This window comes from Zingiber officinale, unplaced genomic scaffold (assembly GCF_018446385.1).
Source record: "Zingiber officinale cultivar Zhangliang unplaced genomic scaffold, Zo_v1.1 ctg117, whole genome shotgun sequence".
NCBI classification, from domain to species: domain Eukaryota; kingdom Viridiplantae; phylum Streptophyta; class Magnoliopsida; order Zingiberales; family Zingiberaceae; genus Zingiber; species Zingiber officinale.
The window spans coordinates 138,923-156,722 of record NW_024589817.1 but is presented as its reverse complement, the minus strand read 5'-3'; the positions used below and the strand labels follow the sequence as shown (position 1 = coordinate 156,722).

General features: G+C 35.8%; 2 protein-coding genes across 4 annotated transcripts; one reads left to right on the top strand and one right to left on the bottom strand.

Annotated features, from left to right (window-relative positions):
- Nucleotides 1-4,588: 4,588 nt before the first annotated feature.
- LOC122035828 (NADPH--cytochrome P450 reductase 3-like) lies at nt 4,589-10,703 on the top strand. Its single transcript, XM_042594957.1, has 18 exons — nt 4,589-5,053; nt 5,132-5,191; nt 5,276-5,352; nt 5,435-5,492; nt 5,577-5,660; nt 5,741-5,777; nt 6,112-6,181; nt 6,330-6,521; nt 6,617-6,709; nt 7,624-7,849; nt 7,930-8,013; nt 8,102-8,253; nt 8,338-8,434; nt 9,019-9,168; nt 9,300-9,377; nt 9,468-9,590; nt 9,679-9,792; nt 10,326-10,703. Exons 1-18 carry the CDS (start codon nt 4,724-4,726, stop codon nt 10,404-10,406), a joined length of 2,106 nt encoding a protein of 701 aa, XP_042450891.1. The 5' UTR covers nt 4,589-4,723; the 3' UTR covers nt 10,407-10,703.
- A 2,379-nt stretch (nt 10,704-13,082) lies between these two features.
- On the bottom strand, nt 13,083-16,540 carry LOC122035832. Of its 3 annotated transcripts, XM_042594964.1 has the most exons (7): nt 16,277-16,538; nt 15,984-16,170; nt 15,716-15,830; nt 14,426-15,058; nt 14,019-14,193; nt 13,564-13,616; nt 13,083-13,268 (listed from the first exon to the last, which is right to left on the bottom strand). In XM_042594964.1, the coding sequence occupies exons 2-6, from the start codon at nt 16,064-16,066 to the stop codon at nt 13,591-13,593; spliced, it is 1,032 nt and encodes a 343-aa protein (XP_042450898.1). In that variant the 5' UTR covers nt 16,067-16,170; nt 16,277-16,538; the 3' UTR covers nt 13,083-13,268; nt 13,564-13,590. The 3 variants fall into 3 exon arrangements, 1 of the variants encoding a protein (XP_042450898.1); XR_006127257.1 differs by having other exon boundaries at nt 13,564-14,193; nt 16,277-16,540; XR_006127258.1 differs by having other exon boundaries at nt 13,564-14,193; nt 15,984-16,167; nt 16,277-16,540.
- Between the last annotated feature and the right edge of the window lie 1,260 nt (nt 16,541-17,800).

Here is a 17,800-nt window from a genome sequence, read left to right as displayed (position 1 = left end):
TCTTCCACCGTACGATCTTCTGGCTATCCATGCCCGATGTCGACGACATCAACTCCCAAAAGGATATCGATGGATATCAGAGGTAGTGTGCTGCTAGGCTGAGCAGGTTGGCCACTCGGCCAGAATTCTGCCGCTCTGATGTCCTGCCCGGTTGGTCAGAACCTCGCTACTCTTGTGCATGTGCCCGCTTGACCGCAATTCTACTGTGCTTGTGTCACGTTCGCTCGACCGAATTCTGCTTTGTCAATGTCGAGCCTTGCTACCCGGTCGAGCGGGGTAGCCACTCAACCAAAGTTTGAACTCTGCCAATGCTAGCCCTGCTGCCTCGCCGAGCAGGGAAGCCGCTTGGTTCGGCTTATGCACATCATCCCCATTAAGCGTCAGTCATTTGACTCCTCCCTCGTGTCAAATGCGAGATCAGGCTGGAACCTTCTCCCTCTGGTCGGGGCATGGTATCCCGACCAGTCGAGGATATTTGCGTGTTGACCACCTTGACTTTGACTTCCACCGTTGTAGCTATCTTCCGCGAGGTGGGGCTCCTCCTCATCACCGCATCAATCAACTTTAAATCTATGAAAATATCTCTCTCTTCTTGTGAATTTTGCGGTATCATCCTCCCTAAACAATGTGCCTGTATGATAAATCCAGTTAATCTTATTGACTAGTTCTAAGATAAGTGGTTCGGTTCTACAAAAATTTTCTACTGGCTATCAGGGTAAATCGAAAAGCGCACATGGTGGACAGCCTAGAAGAATTTTTACAAAAATATTATAACTGGAATTAAACTACGGATACCTATGTGACAATCTAATGATCCTACCACAACATCATAGTCCCGGGGACTATAAGTACTATGCCCATATGCAGGGACGGATCCAGTAATGAGAGATGAGCTGGGCTGATCTCATATTGGCCAAGTCTATCAAGAGGTCTGAGTTCACTTTGTACGAGCACATGTACATTACCATTTCTCTTTTTCTTATATTTCACCTATTTTAAATTTTTTATTGAATATTTTTTTCATTATTTATGAAATTATTAAATTAATTTATGAATAATGATATCTAATTCGTAGACATTGTTTGAAGGTTACGATGAAAGGTTTAACCGCTTATGTAGTATTAGAGAATGTGTCATTAATGGTGTGGTAGAGATAGTTGGTTAGCGAGAGCGGCGTGAGACCATGCTCAAGTGTCTCACATAGGACCTCCATCCATAGTTGTTCGGCTCTGATGTAGACATAACTCATAAGGGCTAGTGTGGAGGACACGTCTACTACATCGTGGCAGCCGAGGGTGGCCATGTCGACGACTATTCCTCTAGGAGAGAGGGCCTAGCTACGGAGGGAGTTGTCGTGGCCGCGAGTGGAGGCTTACACGTGAGACAGTGGAAACGAGGCTGCATACGAGGAAGATAATATAAAAACACAAAGGAGAGAATAAATTTTCTTAGAAATTTCCTAACTCATTTTAAATTGGTTAAATTAGTTTAACTAAATTAAAATAGGTTCAACCATAACTTTACCAAATTAAGTCCAAATTAATCTAGATCTAGAATAATATATTTCTTATATATGCACTTACCCAATGGATTTTGTTCCATGTCAATCCAATTTTAATTCAGCACCTTCACTTCGTGTTAGGTTAGTGCCTAATATAATTATATAAATAATAATAAAAAGGTTGGTCTATGGCTCTTGATAGCCCATACATCCATCCTGTGAAGGATGGAGGATCAAAAGAAGAAATTAGCGCGTGGAGACTTGCGTGTGAGATAGTAAGAGTGAGGCTGCGTAGGTAGAAAAGAATAAAACGAAAAGAAACGAAAGTAGAATATGTTTGCTTAAAAATTTTCTAATTCATTTTAAATTGATCATATCAATTTAATCAAATTAAATTTGATTTAGTGGGAACTTTATCAAATCAAATCCAAATTAATTTTGATTTCGACCAACATGTTCCTTATCTTCGTACCTACCCGATGTATTTTGTTTGACTAGGTCAAGTAACGTCGAATCTGGGGCGATCAGTCCGACCCCACAAAAGTTTTCCACCGACTGTTATGATAAATCGAGAAGGGCTAGCGGCGAGCTGTCCAGAAACCCAACATCTTTTGATTGTGTATCCCATTTAGAGTAAATAATTTCTACAAATATGTCGAGCTAAGAATTGAACTGTGAATGCTAAAGTGATAACTAGACATCTTTACACTGGGATAAATTCAATTTTAATTAAATTAGTATCTTGATTTTGTGTTCGATCATTTAATTAATTAATTTATATATAAAGTACAGTTAATAGTTAAGAAAAAAATTTTAAAATTAATTTTAACAAAGGATATATCATATAATTTAATCATTATTATTATAATAAATTCCTAATAATTTCTAATATAGATATGAGATATAGCCCTCACGTGGATTTTAATTAAATTAGTATCTTGATTTTGTGTTTGATCATTTAATTAATTATTTAATTAATTAATTTATATATAAAGTACCGTTAATAGTTAAAAAAATTTTAAATTAATTTTAATAAAGGATATATCATATAATTTAATCATTATTATTACAATAAATTCCTAATAATTTTTAATGCAGACATGAGATATAGTTCTCACGTGGATTTTAATTAAATTAGTATCTTGATTTTATCTTCGATCATTTAATTAATTAATTTATTTATTTATTTATATATAAAGTACCGTTAATAGTTAAGAAAAATTTTTAAAATTAATTTTAATAAAGGATATATCATATACTTTAATCATTATTATTACAATAAATTTCTAATAATTTATAATGTAGATATGAGATATAGCCCTCACGTGGATTTTAATTAAATTAGTATCTTGATTTTATCTTCAATCATTTAATTAATTAATTTATATATAAAATACTAATAGTTAAGAAATAAATTTTAAATTAATTTTAACAAAGGATATATCATATAATTTAATCATTATTATTACAATAAATTCCTAATAATTTCTAATGCAGATATAGCCTTCACGTGGCTCCGTCTCTACCCATATGCACATGGGCGATAGAGGGGAACAATCTAGTCTTTACGTGTGTCACCTCCCAACTAGAGAAATCTAAATGGAAACCATAGTTTCACACTTGCCCAACAAAGGAATGTCCTTTTAGTACCATATCAATGGAAATAAAAAAAAAATTGTGATGTCGTAATCATAAAAAAGAGATGAAAAAATTATTATATATATAAAATAATAATAACGTTATTATATATACAAAAATTGTTCTTACATTTAAGGGGTGAGGATTTTGTTTGGTCTTGAGAATGTTTTTACTTTTTTGCTGTTATAATTATAATTTAATGTTAAAATGTGTAACAGTTATTCTGTATTTAAAATTACTATATATATAAACAAATATTTTTATTAATTTTTTTTATCAATTTAGAATTTAAAAAATATTTTAATATAATAATATTAAAAATTGGAAATGAGTGTACGAATTGTTCAGTTTTGAGAATTGGAATAAAATTGGAAGTCATCCTTCTTGATTTTACATTCTCTAAAAAGGATAAATATTGATAAATCAGCAGGATATTAATCCTAGCATAGTAATTTTTTGCCAAAGAAAAATTAAACATTTAATGAATATTTTAAATTAGTTAAGAATTGATACAAAATTTATTAATTTTGTACAAATTGTGTAAGCTTTTACTTTTTGATTGTTATAACGTATAACAGTTGTTATGTAATTAAAATTATTCTATATTAAATATTATTATATTGAAATATTATATTATTATTATTTTTTTATCAATTTATTGTAATCTTACTATTTTATTAAAAATCTTCCCCCTTTACTAACTAATTATGGTGAAGTCTAAAATGAATTTATGTTAATATCTTTTTTTTATTTACACTAAAAATAATTCCAAGATTTATTAGTAATTCTACAGCGAAACAATTAGTGATCTAGAGTTCGAGAATCAGTTGTGACCCATTATTATGAATTTTTCTCATCATTAATTTTCTCTGGTTGTTTTATATAAAAAATTTATTTCTCTTTAGTCTCACATCTTAGAATTGACAACACTATGATCAAAAAAGCTTCTATAAATATTTTAGACCGACAATGTTAAAAAATATATATTTTTTTAGTTTTTTTTACTAAGATAAGTATAATATTAAATTAATTTTTTTCATAGAGAAGCCTGTTACGATAGTTTGTTGCTGGATTCTCTAGCGTCATCCGGCCAATGTAATTTCAATGTATTATATTACATACGTATGTGCACGATCACTAGTATTTCCTATAAATTCACTTTAAAGTTTTCCTATAAATTCACTTTAAAGTTTACAATAGTGAAATTTTATTTTATTTTATTTTAAGCAATTGTGTGAAAAGGGAAATTAGATTAAATTCTGGAAGTACAGGGTGCGTTGTGCAAACTTCGGTGTCAACCCGACAAAAGTTTCTCCGTCACGAAAACGAGCACCGCTGTACGCTGTTCATAGTTGACCGCTTTGGCTATGCCGAAAATAGTTGACTAAAGGGAGCAAGAGGGAAGAGAGAGAGAGAGAGCCGTCTTCGGGCGACTCAACGTCTACTCCTCTATCTTCTACTCCTTCCTTCCTCCCTCTCCCTTATCGCCGACCCAATCTCGACCTCCTTCGTTCTCCCAAATCGAAGCGGAGAGGGACAGAGATCGGGGATCTGTGCTTCCGTTTCACCGCTCGATCCGACAAGATGCAGACGGGTTCCGAGAAGGCGTCGCCGCTCGATCTCTTGTCGGCCGTCGTCGCCTCCCTTTCCGGGGGAGATGGGCTCGCTTCCGGCGCCGGGGATGCCTTCGCGGAGAACCGGCTGCTGATCGCCGTCCTGAGCACCGTCGTCGCCGTGCTCGTCGGTTGCGTGGCGATATTCTTCGTCTGGCGATCGAGCGGGAGGAAGCCCGCCGAGCCGCTGAAGCCGCTGGTGGTGAAGACCCAGATGTATGCGGAGGAGGAGGACCAAGGGAAGAAGAAGGTCACCGTCTTCTTCGGGACGCAGACCGGGACGGCTGAGGGGTTCGCGAAGGTTAGGGTTTTTATCCGAGTAGTTCATTTTTTGAATTCTTCTCCCATGACTTTAGATTTTTTTTCCCCCCAATTCTAGGCGCTGGCTGAGGAGGCAAAGGCACGGTACCCTAATGCCATATTTAAAGTCGTGGATATCGTAAGATCATCTTCCTTCTGTTTCAGATAATTGGAAAAACTACCGATTAATTGACTGATCTGTAGTTAGTTTCCTCAATTATAGGACGAATATGCTGCTGAGGATGATGAGTACGAGGAGAACCTGAAAAAGGAGAGCTTGGCTTTGTTCTTCTTGGCTACGTAAGTCAAAAGCCAGGAATTTTTTGTTTGTATAAACAATCAGCTTCCTCAAAGTTCGAGCTGATCCCTTTGTTTTCTTTAGGTATGGAGATGGTGAGCCTACTGATAATGCTGCCCGGTTCTACAAATGGTTTACAGAGGTCTGGAAGCATGCACATTTAGTTAATCTATTCTACCAATAATCCTTTTGCCTTGATCGATTGCTGATTATTAGTTTTTTATAGGGGAAAGAGAGAGGAATCTGGTTGGAAAATCTTCAATTTGGTGTGTTTGGTTTGGGCAATCGGCAATATGAACATTTTAATAAGGTTTGGCATGATGAAATTGTCAGTATTCTTTTTGTGGGAATTGCTTGGCTGATATATGTGTGTATTGTGTCCTTGCAAAGGTTGCTGTGGTGGTCGATGAACTGCTTCATGAGCAAGGTATATACTCGATTTATTTAGTTTGTGATTTGACTAAGTCACATATGCTCCTTAAGCTGATTTTAAATCATATCTTCAGTTGCAAGCTCAAAGTTCATGCATTTCATTTTTCTAGAGAATTTAACTTGTTTTGTAGACTAATTGTTACTCTAAAAACTTGTAAAGTCAACATGGTATGAGGAGTTACTAAGAAACAGTTGAGTAGTCATGTTATCTGTGAGTTTCATAAATACAACTGTAATGTAGTAGTCATGTGCAAGTTTGTAGATGTGTTTAATGAATTTAAGCATCATTCTTACTTGGATATTCTTCTATCTTTTTTTCCTCTGCATAGGCGCCAAGCACATTGTCCAAGTGGGGTTGGGAGATGATGATCAGTGTATTGAGGATGACTTCTCTGCATGGTATGTAGTATCGGCAAACTTTTATGCATGCCATCCAAATTCCAATGTCGGCTACAGTTATTTTTCAGTTTTCTGTTCTTTTTTCTCTTTTGCCCATCACTATCTCATTACTCCTTTGTGGAATATGAAATATCAACTGTACTTTCAGGAGGGAGCTTCTTTGGCCGGAGTTGGATAAGTTGCTTCAGGATGAAAATGAGACAGGTGCATCTACTCCTTATACAGCTGCCATTCCTGAATACCGGGTTGTATTTGTCAAGCCTGAAGAAGTTCCATATCTGGACAAAAGTTTGAGTTTTGCAAATGGCCATGCTATTCATGACATACAACATCCATGCAGGTAGAGATGCTCTTTACAAACAATTTAAAAACAGTACTGGTTAGGATTTTCCAGTACATGAAAAGCATATCTAACACAACTTGTGTATCTTCAAGGGCCAATGTGGCTGTGAGACGAGAGCTTCATACTTCAGCTTCAGACCGGTCCTGCATCCATTTGGAGTTTGACATAGATGGCACTGGCCTTATGTATGTGTATAAATTATATCATTCTGAAATCATGATTTCTTTTTTATCTTTACAATGACAATCATTTTAAATTTCTTCTAGCAATGCTCCCCCATCAAGGAATTTGGTTTTGAGTAAATAATAAAATATATTATGGAAGGAAATCTGTAATGCATGCAAAATGTGTTGAGGCCACTAATGTGTAAATGCTAGCTAATTCTAAAGTTCAATCACATAATTCTGAATCTGATGCATGTCATTATTAAAGAACAGCTGTTAGCCTAATCAAAGGCCATGTATATCTGATACTATTGTAATTATAAATTTTAGAATGATGTTCTTGATTTTGCATACAACACTTCTACCAGACATCTAAACTCTGTTGGTCCCGGGGCTCGATAGTAGTGAAACTTATCCTTCTTGAACTTTACTTATTGCATGGAACTTTTTTTTAAATTTGTGAACTGCTTGTTGAATTACCATGGGACAGCCTTCCGTGAGTAATAATTTTGTGGACACATCTACCCTCTTGACACTCATTTAATCACAAATACTTGTGTTTTCTTTAAGGAAATTTTGCATGGATAGTCTAGCAATCAGTCATGTTGAATGAAATTCAGATTCTTTTTTTTTCATTGTTTATTACACATAATATTAAGCCCATTTTAGTGATTGTGTGGTTACGTCCTCTCATTTTATTTTCATCTTCACATTCATACTGCTTAAGATTAAGTTTTTCAATTTGTATGTTAATCATTATGGATCATTGTGATATTGTAAAAGTTGATATGTTCTGCATTCTTGCACTGGATTGCTTTTCCTTTTTTGCTCGCCTCTTGTTAACAAGTAGCTAAATTTTTGAAGTAATCTCCTGCTTGTTTAAGGTTAATAAATTTGGAATTTTCCTAACCATTTTGGATTCATTCTATTATCAGGTACGGAACAGGAGACCATGTTGGTGTTTTTGCGGACAACTTTTCTGAGATTGTTATGGAGGCTGCAAATTTGTTAGGTTATTCGCCTGACACATATTTCTCTATTCATGCTGACAAGGAGGATGGCACGCCACTTGGAGGCTCTTTGTCACCTCCTTTCCCATCTCCATGCACTCTTAAAACCGCTCTTACTCGATATTCTGATCTTATAAATTCACCTAAAAAGGTGGCTTCTCATTTCATATCAGCCATTATGTTTTTTCTTGTTTATAAATCCCTATAAAGTCTTTTGTGTTAATCTCGCAGAGTGCGTTACTTGCCCTTGCTGCACACGCATCAGATCCTAGTGATGCTGAGCGACTTAAATTTTTGGCTTCTCCTGCTGGAAAGGTTAGCATTTTTCTGGGCCATGACTATCTTTTTTGTTGTATATTTGTTTGCATGGAATTCTTACTCAAGCACAATTGCATTCGTGCAGGATGAATATTCTCAATGGATTGTCGCTAATCAGAGGAGTCTTCTTGAAGTCATGGCTGAATTTCCCTCTGCAAAGCCTCCTCTAGGAGTCTTCTTTGCTGCAGTAGCCCCACGTTTGCAGCCAAGATATTACTCTATTTCCTCTTCTCCGAGGTGATACTCAATTTCGTAACCATATATCATTGTTTCATTTCTTCAACATATATAATACTTAACTGTCAATTGTTTGCTGTTCAGGATGGCATCAAGTAGAATCCATGTGACTTGTGCATTAGTTTATGAAAAGACACCAACTGGAAGGATTCATAAAGGGGTTTGTTCCACCTGGATGAAGGTACTTTCTTAGTGCATTAACCCTTTTGTGCTTGCCTACCATGATTGAGCAATTGAAGTGAGGCAATATTAATAATATATATAACATAATACTCTAGTGGAATGGATAATGAAATAAAATTTCTAGTAAATTTCGTTTCTATGTGCAACCAAGTGCCAGACTAACAACTACTAATGAGGAAACAAAATCTACACTAAACTAAAATAAACTATATTAGGATTATAAGCTTATACAGACTCATACCTTTGACCTTCTCAGTAAAACAGATCAAATTGAATATTATTGAAATGATTTGGATTGTTTCAAGGAACCAACATGCATTTTGTTAACTCAACTATAGCAATCTTCTTTTACTTTTAGATTTTTTCTTCTGTCATTTTCATCCCTGATCAGTGCATAGGTTTTGTTTTCTTTTAAGAAACTAAATTGAGTCCTTGCTCCTGTATAAGATTTCTATTGCATTTTTTTTTTTCATAATGTTGAATCGGCTGAATCAGTCATTCTAGGCAGTTTTCCAGACTAAAACTATTAAGTTTGTTTTCTTCCTTATTTTGGTGTTATAAATGGAACTCTCTATTTGACAGGATTCCATTCCACTGGAAGAGAACCAAGAATGCAGCTGGGCTCCTATTTTTGTGAGACAATCAAACTTTAAACTACCTGTTGATCCTTTAGTACCTATCATCATGATTGGACCTGGCACAGGGTTGGCACCTTTCAGGGGCTTCTTACAGGTTTCCACTGTTCTATTCAGCTTCACTTTTTGTGCAAAAAAAAAAAAAAAACTCTTGTCTGCCATTTGGAACAGATTCATTCATTCTTAAGGGGCGCCAGTTCTAACTTCATGAATGCTTGCAATGTACAGGAAAGGTTGGCATTGAAAAATGATGGGGTGGAACTTGGTCATTCTATTCTCTACTTTGGATGCAGAAACCGCAAAATGGTCTCGTTAACATATAGTGCAACTTATTGATACGATTTTATAAGACTTGTCTTCCTGTCCTCATCTCAATTGATGCTGTTAATTATGCAGGACTTCATTTACGAGGATGAGTTGAACAATTTTGTCGAAACAGGCGCCCTTTCTGAGTTGATTGTGGCCTTCTCCCGTGAGGGTCCAACCAAACAATATGTGCAACATAAAATGACTGAGAAAGTTAGATAAAACTTCTGGCATCCATCTCATGTTCTATTTAGTCGACTAATCTCTTATCCTAATACTTAACCTCTTAAATTTGCCCCAGGCAACGGAACTTTGGAATATCATCTCCCAAGGTGGATATGTATACGTGTGTGGAGATGCTAAGGGCATGGCTAGAGATGTTCACAGAGTTCTTCATACTATTGCTCAAGAGCAGGTACGCCAACGAGCCTTGAATTTAATTACACGCCGACATTGATTAAATTACCTCAATGAATTGGTATCAACCATGCATGACTCAAGAAGGATTCTAAATCGTAGGCTAGGTATGTGAAAATACATTTTTCAATTTAAATTTACTAAGATGATACAAATACACTCGAATATAAGGATAAACTGTTGAAATGTAATATTGACAGTTTCACCACAACTAGGTAAATCTTTGTCAAAATTGAACTAGATGACATCAATACTCGAAAACACAAACAACAATGATAATATGAGATTGAGTTGTCAGAGTGTGAAATTGTAAATTCTCAATCCATCAAGTTGTATGTTTCATCATACAAAAGAAAGATATCTATCTCTATACAATGAGCTACGAGGGTATTAGATTTCTTATTTTTTATTCGAATAGGGTGTCGCAAACCTCGGACTCTTCATTAGCAGGGTCTGATCTAGTTTATACAGGTTTTTAGTTATAGGAGTGTTTTCAGATAACCACATTACCTATCGATAATGCCGTTGCAGGGAGGTATGGATAGCTCCAAAACAGAAAGCTTCATCAAGAGTTTGCAAATGGAAGGGAGATACCTAAGAGATGTATGGTGAGAGAGAGAGCGAGCGCTCCTCCATCAATAGCTACTCTTCTCCAAAAGTAAAAGATTTCTCCTCCCAAATTAATTTGCTGCTTGGATTGTGGTATTCTTTTAGCGCGATCGATAGTTTTTTTAAAATAATTATTATCATATTCGTGTATGCATTTATATATAGCTCGTCTTGCTAATTTACATATTTTCATTATTTAGTATAGCAAGAAGCTTAAGGGAAATGTCTTAATTATATGAGGCTATTACCCATGTACTTATACTAGTCATTCTAAGGCATAAAGGACACCGTTATTTATCATTTTAATTTTGTTAAAATTACCTTGGGTGAATTAATATTTTTTCCTTTTTCTTTTGAATAAGTAAATAAATGTATATATCAAATGTCAAAATACAAGATCTATAGATATGCACTGCACACTTTGTAAATATTCTCCAAACCTATTGTGATTCCTAGCCATCCACACATGATGCATCATGGAGGACTTAGCTAGGTGTTTAGTCTTAGTCAAGGATCTAGTCACTCTATAATGCTGATGGATGACTTTGAACATTCTCAAATAGATGGTCGTCTTTCACCACATGTCCACAAAATGTACATCTTTTATCCTCGATGTACTTGTGTTTGTCTCTGGTGGGGAGTTTCTTGTGCGTCGGCATTCAAATTGTGACTGCATGACTATATTGTAGGTATGTCTTTCATACTATATACTCCACAATTTTTTTAGGATTAGAAAGTCATATGCCTTTACTACTGTTTCATTACCCTACGCAAACCAATCTGCCAGCACATATAAGAATGGTGTCTTATACATAGCAAGCAATCTCTTAATCAAGGGCGAATCTGAGTGCGATGCTTGTCCGGTCTATATATTAGCTCGGTTGAGGTACTTGTGACGTATCTATCCATTTAATATGTCCTCCTTTTTATTGTTGTTTTAATTTTCATGGGTATATTAAAAAAGGTATTTCTACCTGACTAAACTAAAATATTTCAAGCATAAAATTAAAAAGGGCATTCATGTTGTTTGAATCACTAGCGAGATTAGTTATTTATGTATTTATTTATTTATTTATTATTATTATTCTAAAAAGGAGTTTCTTCTTTTCTCTGAGTTCTGTTACAATATTTTATATTATGTCCCTTATATTTGTTTATAAAATAGTAAAACCATGGAATTTGATGCAAGTGAATAATTCAAAAGCAGTACGGGTTGATATATGTATGGTTTGTAGTCTGTTCACAAAATAAATTGAAAAACAACACTGATGATACACACTAAAATTTCCTAAAACGATCGAAAATCTAAATAAACTGAAATAGTGGTTTACAGGAAGTATTCAGCGCGGCAAAACGGTAATAGTGTGTTCCTTTCTACCAGTGCCGCAAGTTTTACCATTCTCGGCGTTTGAATCCCTAATCAAGATGCCCCTTATCGTAGGCACCAGGCAATGAGTTTGAAAGGCACTACGAGAGCTCGTTCACTTATAGCCATGCTTCACTTGGAAGACGAGAACGAGAATGAGACCGACGTGATGAGGATGCGTCGATGTGGCGCCCCTCATTAATGTAGCCGACAAAGTATGAAGAAATAATAATATATTTTAGATCGATTTTTTAGAAGTTGGATGTATGGTTTAAAATCTTAAATCTTATTTAGATTTTAATTTTAGATCGAACGATAAGTATTATAATGTGTCAATATAATTTTGATATTTTAAATATAAAATATATTCTTAAAATATATATATATACTCGGCGACATGCATGAGCAACACGCGTGGGCACCTCTCACGCACGGAGAGGCCTCCAATGATAGAAAGAGCTTCCCTATGTGAGAGGTGACCACGCGCGTCACCTAACATATCAAAACATTATATATCATGCACTCGTGCGCTCGGAGTGCAGGAGCATCCATCATAACAATGACATATATATATATATATAGAGAGAGAGTAATGTTTTGATGCACGGTAGCGTCTGTGGCTGAGGGCACAGGGTCCACATGGCAGTCAACACATGTGAGCTCGTGCCTTCAGTCGTGGACGCCGCCACACAGCAAATCAAAACCCAATTCTTAAACTCTAAATAGAAAAGTTTATTGACATAATCGAGAGTTTAAAAAAATAAACAAAAAAAGTGAGGATAGCTAATCAATTCGGTATTTTTAGATCAACCGCCTATTAAGACAAATTTATTCATTAATTTACCGAACCCTAGGACTCGATCCATATATGCTTAAAAAATTGAAGAAGATACCTCATCACTAAACCATTGCCTCAGGGCAGGTTGGGTGACCTTTATAATTGTTAGTATAGTGGTAAGCAAATCAGATGTAGGGGACTTTTTGCAAAATATACATAAGTTAGAAAGATATAAATACACCTTACGATCGCAAGGCCAAAAAAGCGACGACTCCTCGATAGGTTTAACGAATTCTAGCCAGATTCTTATATGCACAAAAGATGTGTTCATCCCATTTTTGAGTTGTTAGGTTAGGTTTCAGTTGGAGCTAAGTGAACGCATATGGATTACTTGTTATATCATTTTGTTATATTTATGTATTACCTTCAAATCCATCTATTTGTTCTACCATTTCCTCATATTCGTAAAAAAAAAATATTTTATAAATATTTGATTTCAGTTTGAAAATCAGGTGAAATAGTGAGTTCAATTCAGTTTTGATTTGCAACAATGAAACATCAACATTTTGAACCCTAATTTCAAATTCACAATGCATTTACTTTGATACACTGCTGATGAAGTTTTAACAAATTGGATTAAATACAAAGAATATAACAATAGACTGTTGTGCGTCGAGATGCAAACTCCTATAGCTTGTTCGTATCAATTTGCAGCAGTACCCTGTTCAGTAAATCAGGCAAGTTGTTAGTTGTCGGAACAATATCGAACAAGCAATGATAAAATTGTAACTCTAGTTTCGCGGACTGAAAATTCAAGGGTTTAACTAATTCTTTGCCATTTGATATCGATACAAAATGACTGGAAGATGCTTATGTGAATGCTGATATGTCTCGATACAGAGAGTTGTCACTAAATGGGTCTACGACAGGATAGTAAACGCGATAGGGATTGAACTTTCAATGCATTTTCACGAGTGCTTGACTTGGCAAGAATTTAGCTTGATCAGGTAAAGTACCTTCTTCCAGCAGAAATTTCGGAGCCTTCATGTAGAGTACAAAACAAATGGCACTGCAAGCAAATGAAGCATTGTTTAGTAAGCTTGTAAAAATTTATAGCGAGTTCCATCAGAAGAAAAATTTGGATCGATGTAGCCGACACCAAACAAAGCCTTGCATAGGGTTCAAGATTCATGTAGCCCGACATCAAATAGTTGGGAGAACGACATGAATGCAAGCAAGGATCAGTAAGAATATGACTAATAGCTTCTCAATCTCATCATATAGCATAGGAGGCATTAACAGTTATCGTGATCATGAAGACTAACTCACTAAGAAGCAAATTTGGTGATAAACCTCGCATAGAGTTCAAATCATTAGGGACGATAGATGACAACAATGTAGGAATATAAGCAACAATTAGTAAGAACATGGCTAATAGCTCATGTTCTAGCTATTTTGAAGAACAACTCACCGATCAATATTATACTTAACAGTAGCAAGAAAGCGAGCCTTAGTGACGGACCGAACTGCATTTGGTATTGACTTCCCGGTATTTGTCTTTGGACGACTTCTATCCTCGCTGCAAGTTGCTGAGAACTAGTAGCTTTAAAACAACCCCTACTTCTTTCGGTTAACCTGCTAATTCGCTGCTCAAACACACAAGGCATGATAATTATACAATAATCACAATGCCCGCATATGAAAAATATCATTAAACATCTTCAAACAAGAAAAGCTAAGAATGTGCTTATTCATACTAAAAATGGCACCTTCAATGCAAAGCAAAGCAAGTAATTGGCATAGCAGAATTGAAATGGTTTCGTGTTTTTTAGACACATTCAGCAAACTGAATTTACATGTCCAATGATAGAATCTAACCTGAGCTAGACAAGCAATCCTCGTCATGTCCATGTAATTTAAGAACCCATGTCTGAATTGAACCTGCTCTTCGGATTTTAATTTCTTGGAGCTATTCCTGAACAACCTAAGCCTCGAGGATTCAACACTTTTCCAAAGACTACTGAGAATAGATGGATTGATTCGCATCTCTGGTATTGGTTCGACTGATTGACGACTATCTGCTTCTATGTCATCAGATACTTCAATCTTCCAAGAACTCTCATCCACCGAACTCGATGTCCTCCTCAGTCCCCTTAACTGCTCCACACTTTTGTGAGGTTCCTTCATCGCCACTTCCATTGCATGCCTTGTACCATTACTAGCAACAACTGTGTCCTTTGAGCCCTTCGCACATTCAGACCAAGAATTTCCTTGCGATGAATCTTGCAGATTCAGAGGCACCTCAGAGAGGAAAAGAGCAAAATCATCTTGCTCTTCAGCATTTAACTGTATCCATCGCAGAGGTTGTTTCCCTTCATCTCTAACAGCCTTCTCTATACGAGAAATTTGGTTCCCAATCGCCCCCATGAAATGTTCATGTCTGGTTATTGTATTTGCCTCAGATGGATAGTTTTCATGGCTCAATCTGACAGCCTTCTCAAACTCCTCTAGCTGCAAATGCAACATCAAGATTTAGTGTCGACAAAAACTACCACTACTTTTCGCTAGGGCTATAAATGAATCAAATGTTCGTAAGTAAGTTTGTTGATCGGCTTGGTAAGAGTTAGTTTATGTTCGTTCAATACAGACATCAATTAAATGAATGAGTGTGAATAATTTGATGAACAAGTTTGAACACGTATATATTCAACTCATTAATGCTCATAAATAGAGATTGTAAATTGTTCGTGAACAAATGTTTGCGACCAAAGTTTGTGAACTCTTATCAACATTGGTAAATAGATAAATGAATAAAACTTTCAAAATCAACAAACAAACTTGTATTATCAACTCAATAGTCAACCAAACAAATTTAAAAATGTAAAAGTTTTAATCAATCAAACAAGCTCAAATTGAGAGCTCGATAACATATAAACAAGTCAAGCTCAAGCTAAGCTTGAACCAAACTCAAGCTTATAAAAAAGAAATCAATCTAAGCTTGAACGACCATTTCAATAGCTTAGTTCATTTTAAGTTCGGCTTGACTTGACTCGATTACCTTATCAAACAAGTCTAAACACCACAAAACTTGGCACGTTTACAACCCTACTTTTCGCAATTCAATTTTTGAACAAAAGCAAATATTTAATGCTGAGGAGAAAGAACTACCTGCCACTTTGCGGTGCCAAGAGCAATATGAAGTTCCCTGTGCAACTCATCTTCTGCTCCAGAAGGAAATCCATCTTTGAGATATCGCATCCAAATTCTGTACAGAGACTCCAATCTGCAACGAACAACGATGACCACCAAATGCAACATTCATCAACAAATTGCAATCGCAAAACAAAAGAGTTTCCTTTGCCATCAGAAATCCATCGGTTCACTGTTGTTCACGAATCAATCAACATGAAACTCCAAAATCAAGATAAGGGCATACGCATCAGCAGATTCCTGGACCTCCTCCGCGGCGGAAAAGAACACATCCTTCTGCCAATGATCGAAGCTGCTCCCCACCGCCATCAAGAACCTGATGAAGATCCCCAAACGAATCCCAGTGCGCCGCCAAATCAATGTGGGTGGAAAGAAACCCCCAATTCCACCTCCAACGCCGCGATGCCTGCCTTCTGGATCCGAAACAGGAAGAAACCAAATAATAAACGTAATCCTTGAATCAATCAAGAATAGAAGAAAACGTAAGAGATAAAGGGGAAAATAAAATCTTTTCTTTACCTGGAATTCCTCCACGCTTCCTCCACGCCCAAGCGATCGAACCGCTGAGGAATCGAAGCAAGCAACGGAAGCGGAGAGAGAGGGCGATCCAGTCCACCAGAAGGAATCAAACTCCCTCCCCCCTCCTCGCTCCCCACACTCTCCCTTCTCGATTGGTCTCAAATCCTTGTCATCGGCCTCGTCGCCATTGATGTTGGCGTCGGCGGAAATATGGCAGGTGAGACGCCCACCTCTCCAACTGGAGAAAATTATACTTGACCCCTCCGAGAATTAACAAAATTCCCACTTCATTACTCGGAATTTAATGAATTTTAATATTCACCCCCCGAGTTCTTGAAATTATTTCATTTCATCTCCTCTTTCATCTTCTTTTGATGAGAATTTTAAAAATTCTCACATGTCATGAGACCCATCGCTAGATGATGAATTTCACCTTTTCTTATCATTGGCGAGAATTTAAGAATAAATTTTTGTGATTCGAATCCATACCTCCAAATCACATGCCGAGGCTCCCTTCAAGTTTGATTTCTATGTACAAATCATAAATTAAAAAAGAAAATATTTAAAAATAGAAGGGAGTGGTGAAAAGAAAATAATTCTTTAAATTTGTCTCCTCAAATCGTATGATTTTTTCTATAGTCAATAGGTATTTTTTTGGGGGGGTCTTATTTTAGTTGACAAGTAACAAAGGATGAAAGCTTAAATTTATCTTTTGAACATAAGAAGTTTTGTTTAACTATCTTTTACTCCTAATTTTTATTCGGTAAACAAATCCTAAGTAGTTGACTTAAATGGGTGAGCAGTCAACCCATCAAATCAACCTGAACCGAATTGAAAAAAAAATCCACCGGATGTAGAGTCCTGATATTACATTATCCGATCTAGTATGACCAGATAATTTTTTATCTCAATAACCTACAACGTGTAATGAATAATGTTTATTATCATTTTAAAATATTTTATTTTTTTGTTATTTTATATTTATATTTTATATTTTATATTTCATTAAATATAAAGTCAGATATCTAAATAACTGACAACCCATCGAATATCTGATATATAATAATCGTCGGATATAGAACCGGATATAAATTCTGATATTGTATTATCTGATCTATTAGGGTCGGATAATTTTTTATCCTAATAATCGAATCAATCCGATCCACGATCACCCCTAATTACTACTAATTCAAGTTTGATTACCATTGGGATGTTAAAATACTATTAAAACGGATCGTATTTAAATATGTTATTCTAACCCAACTTATGACCTTTTAAGTTCAACTCATAAATATGTTCAAGGTTTGATTTCTTGAGTTGAGTTAGCATTTATAAAGTACGTTAAAATCCAATAAATGTGGCAGACCAATTAAATAAAGAGCAAAATGCAACAAATTTGAGACCATAGGAAACAAGGGAAGGAGATTTTGAATAAAATTATAGGGGCGAAGTGAATATTTCCTTCACAAGGACAGGCTGTTACCGAAAGGGCCACTCCCATCCACCGCACTACCAGCTAAGTCA

Excerpts from the sequence above, each read along its gene's own strand:
- LOC122035828 (XM_042594957.1), top strand. The coding sequence starts at position 4,724 with ATGCAGACGGGTTCCGAGAAGGCGTCGCCGCTCGATCTCTTGTCGGCC. Across the intron at positions 5,493-5,576 it reads TCTACAAATGGTTTACAGAG|GGGAAAGAGAGAGGAATCTG; the intron begins GTCTGGAAGCAT and ends AGTTTTTTATAG. Across the intron at positions 9,793-10,325 it reads ATACTATTGCTCAAGAGCAG|GGAGGTATGGATAGCTCCAA; the intron begins GTACGCCAACGA and ends ATGCCGTTGCAG.
- LOC122035832 (XM_042594964.1), bottom strand. The coding sequence starts at position 16,066 with ATGGCGGTGGGGAGCAGCTTCGATCATTGGCAGAAGGATGTGTTCTTT. Across the intron at positions 15,831-15,983 it reads GTCCAGGAATCTGCTGATGC|ATTGGAGTCTCTGTACAGAA; the intron begins GTATGCCCTTAT and ends TGTTCGTTGCAG. Across the intron at positions 13,617-14,018 it reads GTTAAGTATAATATTGATCG|TGCCATTTGTTTTGTACTCT; the intron begins GTGAGTTGTTCT and ends ATTTGCTTGCAG.